We start from the raw sequence: 27,494 nt of genomic DNA, 5'->3' as shown, positions 1-27,494 counted from the left end.
TTCTCATGGACTTTCTCTCCCAGACAAACAGCTCCTGGACATCAGAACTGGCTGTTACATGGCCTGAGATCTCACAGTGCAAAGTCCTGTCAGCAGCCCTGGGAGCTGTTAAAACATTTGCATGCCTTCATACGGTCGATAATATCTACCACTGACAGTCATGCATCGCCAAGACTGCAAAAAAATAATAAGGCCAGCGCTGACGAGAAAGGTAACTTCATTTTGCTTCCCATTTCTTAGTCCTGCTCTTCGCTGATCTTTAACCCTGTTTGCTTGCTGAAGCCATTCCTCAGATTCTGGTGGTTGCAGAAGAAATCTCAGTACTCTTACATATTTATATAGGGTTAATAACATTTTTGGGAGGTCATGCAAACCTTTGAAACATGTCAGCAACCTGCATTCCTAGTTGCATGCTTCATTATTTTGTATTTCATTTATTTTTATTAATTTGCAAAAAGTTGGAACTTTGTTTTACTTTTATAGAACTTTATACACTAAGAAACCTGCAAGATAATATATATATATATATATATATATATATATATATATATATATTTGCTGCAGAATGATCTTTTGTAGCTGTTTGTAACATTCGGGTATTATTTTATTATAGTTGTCGTCATCCACTTTTCTTACAGTATACACATAGAATTAACGACACTTCCTAAAATAGTTACTTTGAAAATGCGTTGCTTTACTTATCTTGCACTGACCCCGACTTGCAATGCCTATTTATACTCCAGAGCTGCATTTAAAATTCTGCAGACTTCAGAGCTGAAATCGTCTGACATTCCTCTCTGATTCAAACTCTGGGCAGAGCTTTTTTTCCTGATTGTCACCTTTTATATTGTACAGTAAATTGATGCAGAAAATGTAATTCTCGCTGCATTATTATTATTATGCATTTATATAGCGCCATTTATTCCATGGCGCTTTACATGTGAAAAGGGGAAATATAGACAAGTATAGTAAACATGTGTAAGACAAGGGACACACAAGTACATAAGGAGAGAGGACCCTGCCCGCGAGGGCTCACAGTCTACATATAAACCTGCTTCTGGCGACAAGTCTGCTGACGATAAAAGCGTGCCTTAAGCCAGGGTTCCCCAACTCCAGTCCTCAAGGCCCACCAACAGATCATGTTTTCAGGATTTCCTTTCTATTGCTCAGGTGATAATTGCTTCACCTGTGCTATACAAAGGAAATCCTGAAAACATGATCTGTTTGTGGGCCTTGAGGACTGGAGTTGGGGAACCCTGCCTTAAGCTACAGTATATGGAACAAACTCACAGTCAGTACAAGATAAACTTATTTGTTCTATAAATTGGTGCTCAAAGGTAGATGTTAGTGATGAGCAAATGTGCTGGGGTAAGGTTGTTATCTGAGCATGCTCTGGTGCTAACCGAGTGTCTTTGGCGTGCTCAAAAAAAAAAAAAAAATGTTCGAGTCGCTGCAGCTGTTAGACAGCCAAAACACTTGCAGGGATTACCTGTATGTTAGACAATCCCTGTATGTGTTGCAGGTGTCGAACAGCCACGAGACATGCAACTGCGGGGACTCGGACATATTATTCAAGCATGCTGAAGACCCTTGGTTAGCACCCGAGCATTCTCAGATAACACCTTATCCCAGCACGTTCGCTTATCACAAGTAGATATCCAATTTTCATGCATATTTGGTGCAGATTTTACACGCAGACTTTTGCCACTTAAAATCTGCAGCATTTTACAGTACAAGTGAACGAGTTTTAACTTAATCTCAACCACAGGCTGCGTTTTTTTTTTTTTTTTTCTTCTGCAGAACTGGAGCAAAAATTAATGTTTTTTTTTTTAAGTCCAAAGTTTGTCAATATCTGCTGTGCTCTTCCATATTTTACCCAATCATTTCAATGTAAAACCAAAAATCAGCAGGTTAAAACTTTTCAGATGGCATGGTTTTATCGTAGGTTTTTATTTTTTTTCTTATTTTGATGCATTTCTGCAACAAAAAAAAAAACCCACTTAAAAGTGCAGAAAATATCCGTTCACAAATCTGTGCTTAAAATCCACACCAAATACACTATCTGTGAACCTGGTGTTAAATCGCAAACATTTTTTACTACTACTGTTTCTATATAAAAGAACAAAAAATTGTTTTTTTTTTTTTTTTTTTTTTGTAACATTCTCCCACTTCCATTAATATAATAAATTTTCAAAATTTTAAGAAAAAAATAATCCCAAGGACTAACCCATAAAGGAGAAAATATCTCCGTGCTTAAACGTCTGCACATAAACTCTATAACGTGTCAAGAAAATTGCACAAAAATGATTCATATCTTGCATTGATTTTTTTCTTTTCCAGAATATCGTGACCAAAAATTCACATAAATGTATAAAATTTACGTTCTTTTTTTTAGCAGCCTGAAAATAAATGTTGCAAAAACTTTTCTGAGCTGGATTTCTGCAATAATTTAGCTCACTTTCTGGCGTAGTGTATCACATTTATGTATGTATCAAGCCATAATACACCAAAACGGGGACACATGCATCATCAAAACGTTGCAGCCCCCAAAAGCTGTGATTTACAATTTTGTGATTTAATGCATTTATTAATGGACCACATTGGACGCCTTCACAAAGGCTACAGATCGCGATACTGAAATAAATGTCATGGAAGGCCAAGAATCCACTATAACGTGAAGTTAATATTTACCAATTGTCTTGTATCAGTGTGCAAACAGTGCAACGTGCAATTTTCTAAATCAGATCCGTTAAAGGCAGAGCACAGAAAAGTGCACATATTCACATATTTTATGTAAAAGCCAGGGTAATATGTAAGCTGTGCAAGCCGCCTCAGTTGTAGGTGTCCAGTTAATATATAAAAAAAAAAGCAGTAAATACCACAGAAGCAATGGGACGGAATAGAATTATCTAGTATTAAAGTAACTAATTCCGTCATTGACATACATGATGATTGAAGTATGGGGATCGGATGAGCGGACCTTTGTCTAGAGCAGATTCTGCAGGTTTTACACTGCTCCCTTACTAGATGGATACACACAACTTGGTCATAATTCATAAATCTGGCTTACAAAAGTGTGTGTGTATATATATATATATATATATATATATATATATATATATATATATATTTTTACAGCTCTGGCAAAAATTAAGAGACCACTGCACAGTTTTATAAAAATCTGCTTCTCTACATGTCTGAGGCCAGTTTCACACGTCAGTGGCTCCAGTACGTGTAGTGACAGTCTTCTCATGTACGGGAGACACTGACACACGTAGACACATTCTAATGAATGTGTCTATGCAGATGTCAGCGTGTTTTCACCGACCGTGTGTCCGTGTGCAGAATACGCTGACATGTCCATTTTTGTGCAACAGCACGGATCACATGGACCCATACAAGTCAATGGGTCCGTGTAAACACGTTCCACACACGGATGGCGTCCGTGTGCATTTTTAGGAGTCATAGGGTTAACATTGAAACCAATTTTTTCAATACATGGACAGCACACTGATCACACACAGATGGGACATACGGATAGCACACAGATGGCCTATGTATCCACACGGACACGGATAGCTCCGGTACCGGTTTTTCCCATTCCGGAATTATCTAGACGTGTACAACCGCCCTGAGAGCCATTCCATTCCCAGTTGAATTCCAACTAGAGTACACCTCATTCTACTTAATGTGCTTCTGATTAGGTGATCACCTGAACCAAATCTTATTTAACGAAGGAAACTATAAAAAAAAAAAACCCTGCTGTGGTGTTCACAATCCTCTTGCAATAGGACAAGCTGGATGACAAAACAAGTGCTAGTAATATCCCAAAAGTAATAGAAATTAAAAAATAACTTTCAACTATGCCAAAGGAGTTGAAAAGAAAAGTCTCTTGAGTGAGGAAAAGAAGGGCTCAAATCTGGCTTTACTAGCAGAGGGATATAGTAAGCGTCATGTTGCCTCCATCCTTAAATTTTTTAAGACGGCAGAGGGAAGCATGAAGTGCTCTAAAATATCCTGGTAGACTGCTCCACTGACTGTGGTCTTCATAAAACACAGTGGATCTACACCAGCAGATGACATGGCTCCCCAAACCATCACTGATTGTGGAAACTTCACACTAGACCTCAAGCAGCTTGGATTGTGGCCTCTCCACTCTTCCTCCAGACTCTGGGACCTTGATTTCCGAGGTCTAGTGTGAAGTATCCACAATCAGTGATGGTTTGGGGAGCCATGTCATCTGCTGGTGTAGGTCGACTGTGTTTTATGAAGACCGCAGTCTACCAGGATATTTTAGAGCACTTCATGCTTCCCTCTGCCGACAAGCTTTTTGTAGTTGGTAGAGTTGAGCGAAACGGGTCGAAAAATTTCAAAAGTCGCCGACTTTTGGCAAAGTCGGGTTTCATGAAACGAAACCCGACCCTAGGATGAGGTCGGCCACGAGGTCGGCGACTTGCGCGCCAAAGTCGCGTTTCAAAAGTTTGTTTTGCGCTCTTTTTCAGCCTATCAGGATCCACGGACACTGTGGGCAACGTGATGACATAGGCACGGGTCACCACCATCTTTCAGAAGGGCATGCAAGTGATTGGCTTGCTTTGGTGGGCGTCACAGGGGGTATAAAAGGGCGTGCACGCCGACCGCCATCTTACTTCTGCCGATCTTGGCATAGGGAGAGGTTGCTGCTGATTCTGTAGGGAGAGTGTTAGGCAGGGAAGAAGAAAAAAAAACTGCTTCTGCTGCTAGCGATTGTGCCTGTACAACACACCAGTCACTGTGTGTGCAGTGCAAGGGGAGGCTATATTGTGGTGTTGGTTGTTGGGCTGCCTTCTAAGGCTTCCTGACAGCTGCATTGCTGTTTACCCACTGCTCTGCAAACTGCTTTTTTAAAAGCAATCCCAATATTTTTTTTTTTTTGTCCTGCTGAGGTACTGAGCGTGCATTTTTTCACACCATACAGCGGTGTACGCTCCTCACACAGTACCGTGTAACGGCTGTTATCACAGCCACAGTGAAGCTATCTGTGTCACTCTGTGAGAATAAGTCGAGGACATGTTCCGTTCTTACAGACCTGCACTCTAGGGAGATTCCTACTCTGCCCAATTCTACATACACCTTGTAGTTTGTGATACACTAGCCAATTTCTGCCTGTGACATAGCGCTGTGATATTCAGTGGGCCTCACACAATCCAAAAGTGTCCAGTGTCTGCAGAAATTCAAAATCTCCCTTATCCTCTAGTCACTTTGGTCACAGCTGTTCCATCGAGCCTGTGACATAGCGCTCAGATATTCAGTGGGCCTCACACAATCCAAAAGTGTCCAGTGTCTGCAGAAATTCAAAATCTCCCTTATCCTCTAGTCACTTTGGTCACAGCTGTGCCATCGAGCCTGTGACATAGCGCTCAGATATTCAGTGGGCCTCACACAATCCAAAAGTGTCCAGTGTCTGCAGAAATTCAAAATCTCCCTTATCCTCTAGTCACTTTGGTCACAGCTGTGCCATCGAGCCTGTGACATAGCGCTCAGATATTCAGTGGGCCTCACACAATCCAAAAGTGTCCAGTGTCTGCAGAAATTCAAAATCTCCCTTATCCTCTAGTCACTTTGGTCACAGCTGTGCCATCGAGCCTGTGACATAGCGCTCAGATATTCAGTGGGCCTCACACAATCCAAAAGTGTCCAGTGTCTGCAGAAATTCAAAATCTCCCTTATCCTCTAGTCACTTTGGTCACAGCTGTGCCATCGAGCCTGTGACATAGCGCTCAGATATTCAGTGGGCCTCACACAATCCAAAAGTGTCCACTAGTGTGAGCAGAAATTCAAAATCTCCCCTGTCCTATAGACTTGTACCTTGTTTTACATTACTATATAGTTTGTTGGATTTTGTCTACATTTCTACCAAAAATGAGGAAGGCTGGTGGAAGAGGCCGTGGAATTGGACGGGGGTTGGCAGCTGGTAATGATGGTGTTGGTGGTGGATCTGATGGTAGTGGCAAGAGCAAAATAGGACCGAATGCAGGAGGTGTTGAGCCTGCGTCATCGTCTGGCTCCATAAGGCTTCGAAGGCTTAGTTTTCTAGGAGTTGGCAAACCGCTTTTAAAGCCAGAGCATCAGGAAAAAGTTTTGTCTTACATTGCTGACTCAGCCTCCAGCTCTATCGCCTCCTCTTCTTCAGTTGTAAAAAGTAAAAGCACTGAGTCGTCATTGGAGGCTCATGTTCATGAACCACACCTTTCCTTGTGTCCTTCACCCCAACCAAGATTGAAGGATGACGCAGGCTATACTACTGATTACTCCATGGAGCTGTTTTCACATACGATGCCTGGATTATCAAGTCAAATGGTGAATTACCCAGGCCAAGATGAATCTGACATGGAGTGCACTGATGCACAGCCGCTGATGGATGATTCTGCTGGTACATTGTCCTCGCAGTGTACAGAGCCAGATTCTGACCCTGATGAGACTCAGGTGCCCCTTCCCGCACACTATACCACCATACACGGTGACACAGAGGAAGGTGCACATGACACTGAAGAGGAGGTGATGGATGACCCAGTTGTTGACCCAGATTGGCATCCATTGGGGGAAGAGGGTGCTGCTTCCAATAGCTCAGATGAGGAGCATCCACAGCAGACATCGACATCGCAACAGATGTTATCTGGCAGGCCCGGAGCACTCCAAAGACAGGTTCCAAACCTCAAAAGAGTTGCTGGACAGCTTGTCCAGAGGGTCAAAAGATCACAGTGTGCTAGGCCGCAAAATGTCTGCCAAAGTAGGAAGAGTGCAGTGTGGCACTTTTTTGAACAAAATCCTCATGATCAGGCCAAGGTTATATGTAAGAAGTGCGCAAAGACCTTTAGCCGAGGGAAAAATCTGAAAAATTTGAATACCATGCATTTGCAAGCGTGGACACAACACCAAACCTCAAGTGCCACAGGTGCAACTGATCACAACGAAGGTAGTCAGCAACGCTACATTGTTTCCCCCACTGTAAGCCCACCGGTTAGCACAGCAGCAAATGTTGAGGTGTCGTTGCAAGGCCACAGCAGTCAGGGAATCCCACTGTTATATCAACGAAAGACTGATTCTAGGCCATCAGAAAGAACACCAACTCCATCACCATCATCAACCCTCTCTCAGTCCGCCCTGTCCACCGCTACTTCCACCATATGCAGCTCTCAAGTCCAGCTCACCCTCCCAGACACTATGAGTAGGTCAAGAAAGTACTCAGTCTCTCATCCGCGTACACTGGGTTTGAACGCCCACATTGCCAAACTAATCTCGTTTGAGATGATGCCCTTTCGGTTGGTGGAAAGCGCAGCTTTCCACGAACTCATGGCCTATGCAGTACCACGCTATGACCTACCCAGTCGCCACGTCTCTCGCAAAGCCATCCCAGCCCTCCACCATCATGTGAAAGACCGCATTGTCCATGCACTCAAGCAGTCAGTGAGCAGAAAGGTGCACCTCACAACTGATGCATGGTCCAGTCGGCATGGCCAGTGCCGTTACGTGTCCATCACTGCGCACTGGGTTAATGTGGTGGATGCAGGGTCCACAGGGGACAGCGGTGGTGGGACAGTGCTGCCTAGCCCACGGTATAGGAAACAGTTGGCTGTAGGCGTTCGACCCTGCTCCTCCAGAAGCGAAAGCTCGTCCACAGAGCGCAGTCGTACGAGCACTCCATCTGCAGCTGCCACTGTTGCACACGAGGTGTCCCCCTATCGAGCAGCTAGTGGAAAGCGTCAGCAGGCTGTGTTGCAGATGATGTGTTTGGGCGACAGACACACCGCCGAGGTGCTGGCCGAGTACTTGAAGCGACAAACTGAGTCATGGCTGGGCAGTGTACATCTTGAGGCAGGCAAGGTAGTTAGTGATAACGGCCGTAATTTTGTGGCAGCCATAGCCCTTTCAAAACTCAGCCACATACCTTGCTTGGCTCACACCTTGAACCTGGTGGTGCAGTGCTTCCTCAAAAATTATCCGGAGTTAACAGCCCTGCTCCAGAAGGTGCGAAGACTGTGCGCGCACATCCGCCGATCGCCTGTACACTCCGTTCGTATGCAGAAGCTGCAGCGATTGCTCCACCTTCCCAACCACCGCCTCATTATCGACATTGCAACAAGATGGAACTCCACCCTGCACATGGTGGAGCAGCTGTGCGAGCAGAGGCAGGCCATAATGCATTTGTGGGAGGATACACGGCCAGGCACTTTGAGAGCAGACATGGAGTTGACAGGTGTGCAGTGGTCGAAGCTGAAAGACCTCTGTAAAGTCCTTCAGTGTTTTGAGGAATGCACACGGCTGGTAAGGGCAGACGACGCCATCCTAAGCATGAGCATCCCACTTATGCGTCTGCTCATGCAAACTTTGACGCACCTTAAGGAGCAGGCTTCTGCAGCCAATGTTGATGAGGAGGAGGGAATCCTTGATGACATTCAGCCATTGTCTGCTCAGGGACCTCTCCTGGACGAGGTGGAGGAAGAAGAGGAGGAGGAGGATGATGGGGATGATTACTTAGGGGAGGAGGATGCATCTCGTGGGGCAAGTGAAAATGTTGGCGTGGCAAGGTCTGGTACAGGGTTTGTGCGTGACTGGAGGGATGTGGATTTGCCAGAAAGTGCTCCTCCAACCAGCACTCGCAGTGCATCATTGACACCGGGAACATTGGCCCACATGTCAGATTATGCCTTGCAGATCCTAAAAAGGGACCCCCACATTGCCAAAATGATGAACGATGACGACTACTGGTTGGCCAGCATCCTGGATCCACGCTATAAAGGCAAATTACAAAACATCATGCCACAGGAGAACCTTGACCTAATATTGGCTAATAAACAAGCAACTCTGGTAAATCGGTTGCTTGAGGCATTCCCAGCACACAGCAGCGGTGATGGTTCTCACACGAGCCGTACGGGCCGGGGTCAGCTTGGCAGAGGTGTTCGTGGTGCACACAGCAGAAGTGGCGTTGGAGACAGGGGTTTCATGACAATGTTGTGGACTGATTTTTCAAGTACCGCTCACACAACTGGTAATACTGCATCGATGGAAAGTGACAGGAGACAGCAGTTGTCAACTATGGTTACAAACTACTTTTCCTCCCATATCGATGTTCTCCCACACAGGTCATTCCCCTTTGACTATTGGGCCGCTAAACTGGACACCTGGCCTGAATTGGCCCTCCACCTTCAAAACCAACTTCTCCACCATTACAGAAGATCGACTCTCCACTCTACTCTCAAGATCACATCTCACCACCTGTGCACTCGACCCAATCCCATCCCACTTCATACCAAACCTCACCACAGTCTTCATCCCAACCCTAACCCATCTCTTCAACCTATCATAACAACTGGTGTTTTCCCCTCAAGCTTTAAACATGCCTCCATCACACCTATCCTCAAAAAGCCCTCTCTTGACCCATCCTCTGTATCTAGCTATCGCCCTATATCACTTCTCCCCTACGCCTCCAAGCTACTGGAACAACACGTCTACCTTGAACTGTCCTCCCATCTCTCTTCTTGCTCCCTCTTCGACCGCTTACAATCTGGCTTCCGGTCACACCACTCCACTGAAACTGCCCTTACTATGGTCACCAATGACCTCTTAACAGCCAAGAGCAAGCGACACTACTCTGTCCTCCTCCTCCTGGACCTGTCGGCTGCCTTTGACACAGTGGACCATTCCCTATTATTACAGACCCTCTCATCCCTCGGCATCACAGACTTGGCCCTAGCCTGGATCTCATCATACCTAACAGACCGGACATTCAGCGTCTCCCACTCACACACCACCTCCTCACCTCGCCCCCTATCTGTCGGAGTCCCACAAGGTTCAGTCCTTGGGCCCCTGCTGTTCTCTATTTACACCTTTGGCCTGGGACAGCTCATAGAATCTCATGGCTTTCAGTATCATCTTTAAGCTGATGACACACATATCTACATCTCTGGACCAGATATCACCTCCCTACTAAACAGAATCCCTCAATGTCTGTCCACTATTTCATCCTTCTTCTCCGCTAGATTTCTGAAACTCAACATGGACAAAACAGAATTCATCATCTTTCCCCCATCTCACGTGACCCCCCCCCCCCCCCCCTACGAACCTATCAATTACAGTAAATGACTGCCCACTCTCCCCAGTCCCACAAGCTCGCTGCCTCGGAGTAATCCTTGACGCTGATCTCTCCTTCAAACCACAAATCCAAACCCTTTCCACTTCCTGCCGACTTCAACTCAAAAATATTTCACGAATCCGTTCATTCCTCACCCAAGAATCTGCAAAAACCCTAGTCCATGCCCTCATCTCTCGCCTTGACTACTGCAACCTCATGCTCCGTGGCCTCCCCTCAAACACTCTCGCACCCCTCCAATCTATTCTAAACTCTGCTGCCCGACTAATCCACCTGTCCCCCCGCTATTCCCCAGCTTCTCCCCTCTGTCAATCCCTTCACTGGCTCCCAATTGCCCAGAGACTCCATTACAAAACCCTAACCATGACATACAAAGCCATCCACAACCTGTCTCCTCCATACATCTGTGACCTCGTCTCCCAGTACTTTCCCGCACGCAACCTCCGATCCTCACAAGATCTCCTTCTCTACTCCCCTCTTATCTCCTCACCCCTACTCTGGAACTCTCTACCACAACATATCAGACTCTCACCTACCATCGAAACCTTCAAAAAGAGCCTGAAGACCCACCTCTTCCGACAAGCCTACAACCTGCAGTAACCACCGATCGACCAAACCGCTGCACGACCAGCTCTACCCTCGCCTACTGTATTATCACCCATCCCTTGAAGATTGTGAGCCCTCGCGGGCAGGGTCCTCTCTCCTCCTGTACCAGTTATGACTTGTATTGTTTAAGATTATTGTACTTGTTTTTATGTATACTCCTCCTTACATGTAAAGCGCCATGGAATAAATGGCGCTATAACAATAAATAATAATATGCCTTACAGGAGCTCGCTTGCCCAGCTGCAAGTGTGCTATCGGAAAGAGTCTTCAGTGCAGCTGGATCAATCCTGACAGAAAAAAGGACCCGTCTGTCAACCCAAAATGTGGATGATCTAACCTTCATTAAAATGAACCACGCATGGGTTTCCAAGGATTTTGTCCCACCTTCCCCTGATGACACATAGGGTGACAGAAAAATGGCTTGCTTTGGTCCACCTCTTCCTGGGACTTGACCTATTTCACCTTTTGCATCAGCTGAATGTCCAACATCAACATATGCCACTTTCTAAAACTCCCTAACTGTGCTAACTCCCCCCTCCCATGGCCTGGGTCACCACCTAGCGCACGACACCGTGCGAGTGCCGTTGCCCTGGACAGGTGGGTAGGCCGACTCTTGGGCGCGGGCACTGGCACAGGGTCCCTCATAGTGCAATCAAGTGTCTCTGACGGTGGTGGTGCACACCCGCCGTCAGACACACCGCCGTACTATGAGGGGCCCAGTGCCAGTACCGACGCCCACGAGTGGGCCCCCCTTGCTTGGGCAGGGCCCCAGCATTTGCAATCTTTACCTCTCCCTGCTCCTCCGCTGTGTAGTCTGGGCCGTCAAATCCATACTGTGCCTGACACCGTTTGAGCCTGCCTCCTGATGTATAGACATATATTTTGAATGTGTACGCTATCCATACATGTTATCTGGGGATACGGTACCCTTTCTAACCTTTGTGCAATCACGTGTAATCCATACTGGGCGTGAGAACGGCTGGCGAGCTGTTAAGCAAGCTACAGCACCTGTGGTTTGCACACGTAAGTTTTTCATTTTTTCAGAAATGACGGTTAGGCCTAATTCCGGAACTGCGGTTGACCTGCACTTACTGGGAAATCATTGTTCACGGGTAATAATTGTAATCAGTGATCCCCATCACTAACGTTGTTCAGCGGGTTATCTGCACCTGTAAGCGACAAACGCTGGCCTTTTCAGTGTAGCGCACATGCAGCCACGGACATGTAAGGGCATGACACACCAGTTATTGGCCAATCTCATGTGCCAGAGCCTCACGTGTCCCTCTAGTAAGCCGGACTCGGACCGCGGGGCATGACGGAGTCTCGTTCGTTAACGGAATTAAGCTTGCAATGTGTGCATCTGTTCTGTAGCTGGCATGGTTGAGGTTTCCCAGGTGGAGTCGAATTTAACCGTAGGCTCCACTCCTGGTGGTGCCCTTCTGGACATTCCTTTAAGGTTCAGCTTTGCAACCATACTGCCCACATAAAACAAACACTTTGCCTTCATGAACGCTGTTTGGAGGGTCATGACTCGTGGGAATAACGCCGCCCAATCAGTTAACCTGCTAGAGAGATCGTTCGTTGCTCCCAAGCATGACATCACACTCCCTAGGAAGAAGGTAATGCCACTGTGGCGACCGTACTCCTGGGGGCGACACAAGTGCACTGATGCCCAGCCACTGCTCGATGAATCTGCTGGTACATTGACCCAGACCACTACATTCCCCTCGCACGCTACACGGCCTGAATCTGACCCTGATGAAACTCAGGTTACCCTTCCCATATACAGTTCCATCTTACACGGTGACAAAGAGGAAGCTGCAGATGAAAGTGCAGGTTCGGCCCACCCGCCATCAGACACACCACCATACTATCAGGGGCCCTGTGCCAGTGCCATCGCCAACGAGTGGGCCCCCCCCGCTTGCTCAGGATCACAGCACTTGCAAAGTTGAAATACTGTGCAGTGAGATGGAAGATGGGGACGACGAGGAGTCCAGACAAGTACAGGGATTCCCTAGCGAGGAGACTTATTTGATTGTTTTCAATGTTGGGACAGCAATTTTTGAGGAGCACTATACTCTGGAGAATGATAGATGGGGCCCACCATACACTGGAACATTCCAAAGGTGGACATCAGACACTGAAGCAGCATTTACAGGGCCCATTATACACTAGAGCATTAGAAATGGGGCCCATTATGTTTGGAGCATTATTTGGGCCCATAAGACAGTGGAGCTTCATCCATGGGGACCAACATATACTGTAGCATTATGTGGAGCTCATCATATACTGTTTCAAACATTATATGGGACCAATGATTCTGTATGGAGAAATAGATGGGCCTCGTCATGAGATGTAAAAAGTGAAGTATTTTTCATTGTACTATACCGCTATTTCTCTGCCGTATCGGAGCATGATGAGTTGTGGTATGTGTTAAAGGGGCGCTCTTTCGCCCAGGGCACATGAAAACCTGGAGCCAGCCCTCCCCCACCACAACTGTAGCCAAATAACCCCCATTTTTCAGTGCGTAACTTGTATTATGAAGTTAATTAAGGTTGACAAGCTTAAGTAAGAAGAATTGATGCTTTTGGCATTCAAATGGGCACTGTTGGTGTGTTTCCTGTCCTCCTCTCACTGCCGACTTTTATTCCCCATTGACTTACATTGGGTTTCGTGTTTCGGGACGACCCCGACTTTTCCCTATAATCGGACGATCTTGCTCGACCCGACTTTTGGAAAAGTCGGGTTTCACGAAACGAAACGCGACCCTAAAAAACCAAAAGTCGCTCAACTCTAGTAGTTGGAAATTTCATTCTCCAGCAGGACTTGGCACCTGCCCACACTGCCAAAAGTACCAATACCTGGTTTATAAACAACAGTATAACTGTGCTTGATTGGCCAGCAAACTCGCCTAACCTCAACCCTTTAGAGAATCTATGGGGTATTGTCAAGAGGAAGATGAGACACCAGACCGAACAATGCAGACGAGCTGAAGGCTGCTATCAAAGCATGCTGGGCTTCCATAACACCTCAGCAGTGCTGATCGCCTCCATGCCACGCCGAATTGATGCCAAAAGAGCCCCGACCAAGTACTGACTGCATTTACTTAACATACATCTCAGTAGGCCAACATTTTGGATTTTAAAATTTTTCAAGCTGGTGTTATAAAGTATTCTAATTTACTGAGATAATGACGACTTTTGGGTTTTCTTTGGCTGTAAGCCATAATCATCAACATTAACAGAAATAAACACGTGAAATAGATCACTGTTTGTAATGACTATATATAATGAGTTTCACTCTTTGTATTGCAGAACTGAAATAAATTAACTTTTTTGATGATATTCTAAATTTGTGAGATGCAACTGTATGTCCTGCTTGGAATTACCACTGATGCACCAATTCATTGAGAGTGACCTTTTAAAAATATGGGATTCTTGGCCATATTTAAAGGGTTTTTTTTTTTTTTTTCTTTACAGCATAATTTTAAAGGGAAAAACACTACTTTACACCAAAAATGTAAAAAAAAGGATGTGTCCCTCCCCATCTCCCTCTTTATTTCTGGCATCACCAAACCATAAGATGACCTTTCCGAGGTCCGGAATACCTTTTTGGTGATCTCATACCTTTAGAACACAACATTCCAAAGAGGAAGCGGTCCTGCATACCGCGAAACGCGCGTAGGGGTACACAAGTCGGCGCCTGTCACATATCTGGACATGATGGGTATGTTTATCTAGCTTATTTAAGCATACTTTGTCTTTTCCCACATTTTTTCTACTTACATGCCACATTATTTTCTATCATATGCTATGTAGCTGAGCCTTGCACAGATCCAGTGGTGGAATATGTTAGCTTGTTTACATCTAGTGCAGTTATTATTGGTATCACCAGTATTATTCATCTGGGCTACACGTATGATATAATATTGCCCAAGGGAAACTTTATATTGGTGACCTTTGCATTAATATATCCCACTATATACCTTTTTGGCTGGTAGAATAACTACATTTCATTGTTCAATCATTTTACATCATTAATTTTTGTGGTATTGACTTCGGATATCCATTCCCATCACAGGCTGCCCACTTGTTTGTTTTTCTAGTATCGGGCCTTATGTGATTACCCATTTTATTGGATTTTTGTAATATCCTGTATCTCTGATATGTGTCCCTCTTTTTGACAAATTTATATATGTTTTGCAATGGAAATGGATTCTATGTCCTCCTTTTTCTCATTCCAAAGAATGAAGCCCAACATTCCAAAGAGTTTACTGATTTGCACAGAGCTTCTGAGCAGCCCTTACCCCCAGCAATAAAGCTTCTGGTGCTTCTGCATCTACTGCTTAGTCAAAGAAATATATCCCGGAATTTTATATATTCTCTTATATCACTTAAAAAAAAAAATTGTATGGGAGATAGATATAGATAGATATAGATATATACAGTGTGTATATATATATATAATATATATATATATATATATATATATATATAATTATATATAATATTAAAGGAAAATGGACACCGTAGACAACAAAATATTCTCTTTCATCCTCAAATGTACTAATTTCACAATTTTTTGCACATCTCGGAGGCTATGGGGTTAATCATGGTCCCACTTATTTCCCTGAGTGTTAGGGTGGCCATATACATCAGATGAATTGGTTAATCAATAGATGTTGGAGAAACAAGGATTGAGCCGTTAGATTTCAACATGTCAGATCCTCTCTTCTCTCATGGGAGATAAGTGAAGGGGTCTGGTGGTGACTTTTTATCCCGCTTTCACTGTTAAGAACATATGTTTGCTGAGCATGCATGTGTATAGAACGGTTCTGCTAATAGTTATCTAATGTGTATTAACCAGTAATGTTGGTCATACTTAAGGCCCCGTCACACACAGCGAGATCACTGATTTTGTGACGCATCAGCGATCTCGCCAGCGACATCGCTGTGTGTGACGGGTATCAGCGACCGCCCCCCCCCCCCTGCCGGTATCGCTGATCGTGCAGGATCATCCTGGGCCATTTTTTTGATCGTTGGTCTCCCGCTGGCCAGCACGCATCGCTGCATGTGGCAGCTGGAGATGAACGATCAGCGACGCTGCACGCAGGTATCTAAGGTAAACAGCGGGTTTCTAAGAGCCGCGTGGCTCTTAGAAACCAGCTGTTTACCTAGCTATCAGCTTGCTCACTGGTCCTGATCGCTGGTGGGTCTGTCTAATGATGTCCCAGCGATCCCATCCATGTTAGATCGTTGGTGGGATCGCTGGGACATCTTTATGTACAATGGGGCCTTTAGTGTTCATAGTGTTATATAGTTGTAACAATGCATTTTTTTTATAATATCGAGGATAGTAAGAGAAAAATTAATATAGGTGGTGGTTGTTTAGCCTTGATGGCCTATATTATTATTATTTTTTTTTTTTTTTTTTTTTATACATTTTTATTTAAGATTAAAATAAAAAATGATAAAGTTATAAAAATATATTTAATAATAGTTATATATATACACTGCTCAAAAATAAAGGGAACACTTAAACAGCAGAATATAACTCCAAGTAAATCAAACTTCTGTGAAATCAAACTGTCCACTTAGGGTACCGTTACACCTAGCGATGCACCAGCGATCCCGACCAGCGATATGACGCGGTCAGGATCGCTGGTGCATCGCTAGGTGGTCGCTAGTGAGCTGCCACTCAGGCAGATCTCACCAGCGATATCGCTGGGGACGGGGGTCGCTACTTACCTGTCAGACGCGGCGATCCTGCGTCCTCCCGCCCGGCTCCACGTGTCGCTCGTCGTCACAGCAGGAAGCGCCAGCAGGAAGTGACCGACGAGAAATGGTCCAGGAGCTTCTCGCGCGGTCAGCGATAACCAGCGGGGGAGCCGGTCGGAGGTAAGTATCACATGCAGCGATATCGCTAGCAATATCGCTGCAACGTCACAAAATCGGTGACTTTACAGCGATATTGCTAGCGATATCGCAGTGTGTAACGGGGGCTTTAGGAAGCAACACTGTTTGACAATCAATTTCACATGCTGTTGTGCAAATGGAATAGACAACAGATGGAAATTATTGGCAATTATCAGGACACCCTCAATAAAGGAGTGGTTCTGCAGGTGGGGACCACAGACCACATCTGAGTACCAATGCTTTCTGGATGATGTTTTGGTCACTTTTGAATGTTGGTTGTGCAGGCCACAAATGTGCATGTGTCTGCACAAACAGTTAGAAACCGACTCCATGAGGATGGTCTGAGTGCCTGAAGTCCACAGATGGGGGTTGTGCTCACAGCCCAACACCGTGCAGGACGCTTGGCATTTGCTTGGGTTTCATCACTGCAAGGAAGACTTGAATTAAGGAGTTTTTCACAAAAAATAAGTTATACCATATTCGTAAAATAACCTGCTGATCACTGTTGCTCCGATCGCAGGGACCATAGCAATCCTGAGAATGGGGCTCTGCAGCACTGTCCTGAATGGAGCAGAGGTGCAAATACACAGTCTCTGCTCCACATATTGTCTAGGAGACTGCCGAGTTCAGCATTTTCCGTCATTCCCATAAGCAATGAATGAAGCAGAGGTGTACTCGCCTAATTCCATCATTCCTATATGCAGTTAATGGGGCTCAAGTGTGCTCACTTATCCCCATCATTCCTATAAGCAATGACTTAAGCATAGGTGCGATCGTCTAATTCCATAAGTTCAGGTGTGTGCACTTTTCCCCAGTATTCCTACAAGCAATGAATGGAGTGGAGGTGTGCTCGCTTATCTCCATCATTCCCATAAGCAATGAATGGAGCAGAGGTGTGCTCGCTTATCCCATCATTCCTATAAGCAATGAATGGAGTGGAGGTGTTCTCGCTTATCTCTATCATTCCCTTATATCTGAATGCAGTTGCTTAGGCATCATATTTGTGGATTTCTGATAACCCCATTTCTAAAAATGCATTATCTCCAAATATTTCTACAGCTAACCTGCCACATTCATGTGAATATCCCATTACTGCGACGTGTGCCTCCTTGTTTCTTAGCAATGATACAAGCTGTAATAAGAACCAATATTTATTTTGTGTGGTCAGTGAACGCATCACTGAAGTTATGAGAACCTAGCTAGGATTCAGGAACATAGAAAACAACATAGTCAGATGGTGAGATACTCTCCATAGAACACAAGTAGCCAGAAAAAGGAGCTCAGAAGAGCTTATATCTCAAACGAATATAGATGAATGGTGCGTTTCAAATAAACTCTTGTGGATGCAGACCAGTTTATATAAAAGTAAAAAACTTTTATATCAATAAGGCCAAAAAGGTTTACATGTAATACACACCATAAGTCGTATGCAATAATTTAAAACCAGTGAATAACGATGTAGCCTATGGTGTGGACAAAAGCAGCAATTACATCCAGGAGAAGAGGGTACAGAGTCATAAGATGTAATGTACATATGTCCCTCAAATCCACAGATGGGGCAAGTGAGCCAAACCAATCCCTAATAAGGAGGAGAGAGGTCCCAGTAAACTAGTACCGACGAGGGTTAATAGCCTAAGTCTTGCGCGCCCCCCCCCGAAGAAGCGGGAAGCGAAACGTGCGTCGGGGCTTCAGCGTGACGTGTGGACACTGCAGCATGGGTAAGGGTGCTGTCACTTTCTATTAACTCTTTACTACCTCTGCCTTATAGGGTGTTTGTGAGGGATGTCTCCATTACATTTAATGGTGGGCCATTTACTGGTATAGCTAATCTGTGGGCTTTGATATTTTGGGGCCTTATAACTGACGCTTTTCTTTACTAATACGGATGGACTTAGGTTATTAACCCTCATCGGTCCTAGTTTACTGGGACCTCCCTCCTCCTTATTAGGATTGGTTTGGCTCGCTTGCCCCATCTGTGAATTTGAGGGACATGTAATGTATATATCTTATGACTCTGTACCCTGTTCTCCTGGATGTAATTGCTGCTTTTGTAAACTTGACCACACCATAGGCTACATTGTTATTCACTGGTTTTAAATTATTGCATATGACTTATGGTGTGTATTACATGTAAACCTTTTTGGCCTTGTTTATTGATCTAATAAAGTTTTTTTTACTTTTATATAAACTGGTCTGCATCCACAAAAGTTTATTTGAAACGCACCATTCATCTATATTCATTTTTTGAGATAAAAGCTCTTCTGAGCTCCTTTATCTGGCATCATTGAAGTTGTGGGCTTTTTTTTTTTTTTTTTTTTTTTTGTGACTTAAGACCTCGTTCCATTCGGGAATGTCATGTTTACCACAGAGTTACTGCCTTCACTTTTTTTTTTCTCTTCTTCCTTTCCCAGAAAAGTAATGGATACGCCAATGTTTCTGTTGTCTGAAGGCTGAGGATCCATTATCTTGCCTCTTCTACCTATGGACAGCAGTGCAGCCTTAACCCCCCCACTCCTCACACAGCCAAACAAACATTTCAATATTTGTCTAGAGACTGAGAAATGCAGATTGTTGATTGGTCGTGGATATCACATGTGCATTGCGATCGCTAGCAACAATGGCATATTTTTCCGGGATTTTTTTTTTCTCAGTGAGGGATTGACCAGATGCAAAGCAATGTGTATGATGCCTAGAGATAAGAGATGATTTTATATTCCTGGTATGTTTCTGAAAATGAACCATCATATAAACCCAATATATAACCTATATATAAAATACTATGGGGGTATAAGAGTAAATGCATTCATATTGGAAATGCTGGCGATTTTCCTTGCATGTTTGCTGATATTTATGTGTAAAATATTGACTATTTTTGTCATTTTCCCCTATTTTAATAGTTTAGTCAAAACCCACAGTCAAATTCTTTTGGTTTCTGCAAGATTGATTAAAACTACATTGAAAAAAAAAAAAAAAAAATCAGGGAAAAGTTATGGTATTGGTCAAGGCAGTTTATTCTTATGGAAAATAGCTGATTTGATCTAAAGTAATAACTTTAGATCACATCGGCTATTTTCCACAAGTTAATACTTACAGGGGTTTCCTGATTTTGGAGATGCTTTTCTTTTTAACTTTATTGGGGCTAAGAATCATTTTTGCAATTGAATTTCTTTAAAACGTTTGCACCTTTTGCCTCCTATAATCTGTGTTGCGCTATTGCTGGCTGCACAACGAGTAAACTGAGAATTTGTCAGTGAGCTCTTTCTGAATTGGTGTTTGGAACTCTTCTAAGGCTGTGTGCACACGTTGCAGTTTTTGATGCGTTTTTGGACACACTGAATTGTGTCAAATCCACAGTGACGGTACAGTACCAATGATAGTCAATGGGAATTTGCTGTGCACATGCTGCAGAAAAATGCATGCGGATTCATAGCGTTTTTAATTTTCCGCAGCTTGTCAATTCTTTGTGCAGAAACACAGCGTTTCTGCACCCATTCACTATACATTGAGTAAGGCAAATCCGCACATCCAAAAACGCATGACAATCCGCAAGAAATCCGCAAGCATTTTGGCCTGCGTTTTCTGCCAAGAGATGCAGATTCCGTGCGGAAAATTCCACAGACCAATCCGCAACGTGTGCACACACCCTAAGCTGTTTTATGACCACAGACAGAGGGAATCAAAGACTCTGTAAAAGCAAAACCGTGAACATTTAAAAAAAATAAATAAATTAACTCAACTGCAAAAATTTGAAAAGAAGCACGGGTAAAAAGAAGAAAACTCCCAAATGTGGACAACCTCTTTTTAAAGTAAACTTCTCACTTCCCATAAATATGTAATTTTTTTTAAACTGGTGTGAATGCCGCTGTTCTCCTGAATCTGGCGTTGTTTTTCTTTTCTTCCTGCACCTCTCTGTTCCTGAGATATGGCCACCTGTTCCCAATATGTTCTCACCCACAAAGCTCTCCACAGTGCGGCACCCCCTTACATCTCTTCTCTCATTTCTGTCGATCGGCCTAGCCGATCGCTGCGCTCTGCAAACGACTTTCGACTAACCTCTGCACTAATCCCTACCTCCCACTCCCGACTCCAAGTCTTCTCCCGTGCTGCCCCAATCGTCTGAAATGCTCTACCCCAAGAAATCAGGACTATCCACACTTTGCATAGTTTTAGGTGCTCCCTCAAAACACACTTGTTCAGAGCGGCCTATCACGTTCACTGATCAAAGTCATTCTATGTGTAAGTGTGCGTGTGTAGCCCATTCACTATCTCCATCCATCCCTCACTCCCTCAAGATGACTGGACCATCATTGTAAACACACCATTGTAAATACACACCTGTACTCTGTATCTCCCCCACCTCATTGTAGATTGTAAGCTCTCACGAGCAGGGTCGCCTTATTTTGCTTTAATTATTGTATTGTTAATGTTGTTACTTATGACTTGTGTTTTGAAACTGTTAACCTGTAAAGCGCTGCGGAATATGTTGGCGCTATATAAAGATTATTATGTAAATCAAGTATTATAACTGGGCGTGTCCCTCATGAATACAGAGAAGAGTCATGAACCATACCCATTTGGCTAACAAGACTGGATTTCTGTACAAGGAAGAAGTGGTCATATCTCCGAAACGGAGAGGCGCTGGAACAAAAGAAAAACTGTGCTGGATTCAGGAGAACAGCGGCATTTACACCAAATAAAAAATTACCTCTTTTAACAAACCCAAATTCTGTAGATAGGTGCTGGTCCCAAAGGTGGGATCCACATATGCTATATACACCGAGGTGTTAATGCATTTGATACTAAAGTTTGACTGTAACATTGAAGCAATACCTTTCTCTTCCTAGATGATTCATGCTTATGGCCATGTGTCCAACACAAAACCGATTCAAGTCAAATCCAGATATTTTTCACGCTAGGTGGCAGTAGTAAAGCACATTGTCCAATTTTTACTAAACATTTTACAAAGTTTTTGGACCAAAGTCTAATCTAGGTTTAAAGGAGCCAGAAATCCAGAGCAGTTGTCACCTCTGCTCCCCACGTTAAAATGTATTACTCAGTAGGGGGCGATAGTGAGTGCCTCAGATTGGAGCGACATTCCCTTTACCATTGGTACCAATTACAAAGACCTGAGTTAACAGGATGGACGTGCCCAATATAGATGAAGAAAAGTAACACAGAGTATTAATTGGATAACCATTGCCTTGATATGTTTACCTATAACGTTGACACTTTTCACCTTTCCTAGACGGCCGCACTGATCACTATCAGTCAGGTGATACTTTGTCTGTCTCTGGTGTTTATGCTCTACGTGGGAGTCGCCAACGCTCGTTGCTTGAGGTCTCGCTCCCGGGAGATGCTCTGTGGCTCGGAATTGGTGGATATGCTGCAATTCATCTGCGGTACCCGGGGCTTCCATGTCAGTATGTATTTCTCTTTAATAAGATTTACATTTATTTTATTCTCCAATCTGGAACCTTAAGATCCTCTGCGATAGCTGGAAGGATACAGAGTTGTGTGACGTGGACATTGTAGAGCTGTATCAATAGACGTGTCTCCATATATGCTATATATTTTGCCATGGTAGAGATAGACTTTGCATGTTAGATTACAAATGCCACGGTGTGCTGCCATACGCTATACAAATAGCGGTAATATACAGTGTCGCCACCATCACACACTGAAAAAATATGCCAAACAGTGCCACACAATACCAAAGGAAATGCCAACATACAGTGCTCAAACAATAAAACCAACATACAGTGCTCAAGTAATACCAACACAGGGTGCTCAAATAACGCGAACATACAAGTGTTCAAGTAATCAAACAATTTAGTGGTCAAATTAAATAAACCATAGAGTAGTTAAAAAATTCCACTATATGGTGCTCAAATAATAAACGAAATAATATGATGCGCATGTAAAACCAACATACAATACTCCAGTGATGGCAATTTACTGTGCTGAAATAATACGAACATGTGCTGCTCAAATAATATATTAATAAAATAATCCAGTGCTCAAAATGTAAAACCATACAGTTGTCACATAATTCCACCATATGGTGCCGAAATGATAAAAGCTTATAGTGGACATATAAAACCAATATGTTGTGAACAAGTAATACAAACACACACTGCCCAAAAGATAAAACCGTATGGTGCTGAAATAATAAACCTATCCAATGGTCAAAGAATAAAAATGTACGGTGCTCAAATAATGCCAACGTACGATGTTCAAATAATGCCAACATGCAGTACTTAAATAATAAAACTATCCAATGCTCATATAATAAAACCATACGTTTCTCAAATTATTCCACTATATGGCGCTCAAGTAATGAAAGCTCACAGTGAATAAATAGAGCCAATCAGTGGTGCTCAAGTAATACCAACACATGGTGCTCACAAAAAAAAATAAAACCATATTGGGCAGCACGGTGGCTCAGTGGTTATCACTGCAGTCTTGCAGCGCTGGAGTCCTGGATTCATATCCCACCAAGGACAACATCTGCAAGGAGTTTGTATGTTCTCCCTGTGTTTGGGTGGGTTTCCTCCCACATTCCAAAGACTGCTATATATACTTGTACCTTTCACTTACTAATACAATTAGTTAAATAAAACCACGCTATAACAGCCCGCGATGTTTGGCCCACGTACGCCTTCCCACAAGGACATTTCAACGTATATACAACATTTTTACTGTTGCAAGTGAAATCTCCTCCTGTGGAAATGTTTGGACTTTGAAGGATGTGTTACATGGTCACTCCTAATGATTGCTGGGAAGTTCTGACAACTGGAATGTCTTTCTTTTCGGGAACGCACAAGAACATTTGTTTCCATGTCTTAGGTTTTGCCTCATCCGCACGTATCAGTTGGTTCGCCGAACATTTCCATTCCGCAGCACAAACCGCGGTGGTCCTTTCATTAACCTTCCATATTTCTCATCTCTTTGCAAAACATTCCAGTATTCACTTACCACTTGTTCTACGTGATGGTCACACACTGATTAATCACCGATCTGTTCTCCCGTGTCCTTACACCTTTTTTTTTTTTTGTGTCACACTGCCTATTTAGTGACCAGTCTTTTCAATCACATACTACCTATATACAAAAGTAATAATTATAAATATAATTTCTTTTGTTTGTTTTTCTAATAAAGGTTGCGATCAGAAAAAAATGTTCAAAATTTTTTTTTTCAAAGTCCATGTAGCACAAACATCTGATTTAGATAATAATAATTAGAATAATTTTACGATGGTGATCAACTTTAGCCATCATCTGCTGTAACCTAGTATATTAACCTTCACAATGACTGCACATGCACATTAAAAGGAATCTGTCACCTATTTTTTTTTTTTTTCATATACAAGCTGCAGCCACCGCCATCAGGGGGTTATCTACAGCATTCTGTAATGCTGTAGATAAGCCCCCGATGTAACCTGAAAGATAAGAAAAACGAGTTAGATTATAGTCACCCGGGGTGGGGGGGCGGTCCGGGTCTGGTCTTGGTCTGATGGGTGTTGCGGTCCGGTCCGGCACCTCCCATCTTCTAGCGATGACGTCCTCTTCTTTGCTTCCCAGCGCAGGCGTACTTTATCTGCCCTGTTGAGGGCAGAGCAGAGTCCTGCAGTGCGCAGGTGCCGGGAAAGGTCAGAGAGGTTTGGTGCCTGCGCACTGCAGTACTCTGCTCTGCCCTCAACAGGGCAGATAAAGTACGCCTGCGCCGGGAAGCAAAGAAGAGGATGTCATCGCTAGAAGATGGGAGGCAACGGGCCAGACCGAGACACCCATCGGACCAAGACCAGACCCAGACCGCCCCCCCCCCCCGGGTGAGTATAATCTAACTCGCTTTTCTTATCTTTCAGGTTACATCGGGGGCGTATCTACAGCATTACAGAATGCTGTAAATAAGCCCCTGATGGCGGTGCCGGCAGCTTATATGCAAAAAAAAAAGGTGACAGATTCCCTTTAAATGCTTCAATACGGATTTTGTCAGTCTGTTCATTACAGCTAATGTGCATGTGTTCTTTCCTGCATCAACAGGAAGTCAGAGTCTATAAAAGCCCCAGTGTGAAAATTGCAAAACTACAATTTTTTTTTTTTTTCTTTTTAATAAAGATCATAATTTTTTATTTTTTTTTTTTAAATTGCCCAATTAAAAAAAAATAAAAATTAAAATACAGAAGCCAATAAACAGGTCATTTTCTGATGATCCATTCCCTTTAAAATACTTTTTATAGTAATGGGAACTTTGGTTTTGTTGACACTAGAGGGCGCTTAGTCACTAGAGGGTGCATAGGAGCTTACTGTATGTATTGAGCCTGTGTGACAAGTGAAGAGTAAGCTCATATGCGCCCTCTAGTGGCAGCTACAGGTTTTAATGGAAAATAAGAGCCTTTTTTTTTTTTTCTATAGTGTGTTGAGAGAGTGCAAAGCTTTTATGCTATAATTAGAGAAAGTGTATAGATGACCATGCACACAAGGGTCTGGTCACACATCAAATTTTTTTTTATGATTGGCGCACACAAAGGATCCATAAGACCCCAAGAACCCAATGTATTACCATAGAGCGTTGTTTAAGCACATGATCTAGCCTCTGCGGTGATAGAGCGGAGACATTATCTTATGTTCTTGCTTTTCTTAGGTAAACCCGGTTCTGTCCGCAGCAGATCCCGACCTGGGATAGTGGAGGAGTGCTGCTTCTGTGGATGTAATTTTGCCATACTAGAATCGTACTGTGCGGCTCCAATTGTCAATGCTACTATTAGAGAAGGTTAGTATAGCCACTTTAATTAAACAACCCTCCTTTTTTTTTTGCACTTTCACTTTTTTCCTCCTCTGCGACCAAGGGCCAGAACTCTTCTCCATTTTCTTCATCAACATAGCTGTATTTTTATTTATTTTTTTTTTTTGGGGGGGGTGTTATAGTTCATTTCCTGATGCAAATAGGGTCTCAAATCTTGCATAAAAAGAATTAGCAAATTTTTTTTCTTATTTTTTGACTTTTTTTTTCCGTCCCTCCCCCCCTTAGGGAATGTTCTACCTGAGCTTGTATTATCTATAGCAATATATAAGTATTACGGTATAGAATACAAATAAGGATCTCGTATGAAGCCCGGCCTTCAATGGAGCACCAGTATGGCGGTGACCCATCGGCACCTACGTCACGGGGGAGTCATGGGCCTCTAGAACCTCCTCCGTAATTGCACCAGAGATGGTCACTGGCATTTAAGTGGTTAAACAGCTGTTTAAAAGAGGGAAGATTGAGTTACACGTGACCATTTCCAACAGGTCCAGCCGAGGACAACGTAATTTGGAGATGACCTTGGAGCCATCACTTGCCACAAGGTTCTTATGGAATTATTCACAAATAACCATTTACACAAGCAGATTGTCTTAACCCAAGACCTTTGACAGACTGTGTAACAATCCTCGTGTCTATAGGGACTTATAGGAATCATCTCTGCTTGAATTCAGAGCAAGCAACCCCAAGATACCTCCCGTTGACATGCACCATTCGTGCAATGTTTCTGGCTTTGGAATGAATATTGAAAGAGAATGTTTTGCCACCAGGAGATATATATTGGCAGCCATATTTCTTAACAAGCTAAGAACTATTCTTCCCATTTTAGTCATATACATGCACACTCAACTCCGTTAGGCCATTTCCTGACATGGTCAACTGGTCCTGGCAAAATCAGACAGTTAGGCAAATGTCATGTAATGTGCATGGGCAGCTTATGTCTCTTTTGATGACTGCTAGTCCACCCCTGCAAAACTAGAATAGACAATGTGGGTTGTCGGAAAGGTGATACCCCAGAGTAGCTAGAATGTGTGTGTGTGTGTGTGTATATATAGGTTGTTGTCGCTTTTGAAAATTTAAAGGGAGTTTTTAAGCTCAAATGACTGTTCAATTCAAGCACAGATGATCTGCACCCTTGGTGTGGCCGAGCAGTACAGTGCGCTTGTTTTGCATCCATCTCTGCCCTCCTTCTTTGATTGACAGCTCTGGCTTGACAGGAATCACAGGAGTGCATTGAGTGCCAATAGTGCGCCATGAGTGCACTGAGTGCCAGGAGGGAGTTCACCAAGCACCAAAAAGGTACTGAGCGCCACAAGTGCACTGAGCGCAAAGAGTGTGCCATGAGTGGACTGAGCAGCAAGTATGCGCCATGAATGTTAAGAGTGCACCGAGCATCAAAAAATACTGAGAACCACAAGTGCAGAGTGAGCCACGAGTGCACTGAAACCAAAGAGATCACCAAGCACCAAAAAAAAATCACTGAGCGTTAGAAGTGCACCGCCCACCTGTGCGTGATTTGAACATTCATTTTCTAACAAAATTGCAACTCTTAGAGGATTTATATTTAATCTCCTTTTATTTTACAGATCAAAAATCTTAGAGACCTTTTTGGTTTTACTTGAGTTTGATGTTGATTCCAGGATGATCGTGGAAATCTCGCCTAGAGGAACTCTTTGCCGCCATGGATAAGTGCATTAAATGGGGAAGAACTTGGGAAGCAAATCTCACAAAATAAAGGGAACAGAGAATTCTCCTGACCCTGTGCGATGAAGATGTGTTGGCCATGCTGTTGACAGTTAGCAGTGAATATAATGAACGCTGCTGGTATGGACTTGGCTGTAATATGAAGGCTGTGCCCGCCCGGAATTGGACCAGCCCATTTGACATTACGCTTCATTCCTAGTTAATAAGTGGAATGTCTTTGGAATAATGTTTTCCATTCCATTGTAATGTGATAAGGTTTATCCTCCTTCCAACACCCCTTCCAACATTCCCAATATACTTTTATCTACTTTCATTAAAATTAGATTTTCCATAAATTA

The 27,494-nt window shown here is 43.5% G+C and overlaps 1 protein-coding gene across 1 annotated transcript; it reads left to right on the top strand.

Annotated features, from left to right (window-relative positions):
* Positions 1–27,494, top strand: LOC141085470 (insulin-like growth factor 3.L). Its single transcript, XM_073570856.1, has 4 exons — positions 1–211; positions 21,896–22,070; positions 25,294–25,422; positions 27,039–27,494. Exons 1-4 carry the CDS (start codon positions 161–163, stop codon positions 27,050–27,052), a joined length of 369 nt encoding a protein of 122 aa, XP_073426957.1. The 5' UTR covers positions 1–160; the 3' UTR covers positions 27,053–27,494.

Source organism: Dendrobates tinctorius, unplaced genomic scaffold (genome assembly GCF_039654945.1).
Source record: "Dendrobates tinctorius isolate UK_male_01 unplaced genomic scaffold, ASM3965494v1 ptg000028l, whole genome shotgun sequence".
In the NCBI taxonomy this organism is placed as follows: domain Eukaryota; kingdom Metazoa; phylum Chordata; class Amphibia; order Anura; family Dendrobatidae; genus Dendrobates; species Dendrobates tinctorius.
Note: the sequence above shows the minus strand (reverse complement) of the source record. Positions and strands in the feature narration are given on the sequence as shown.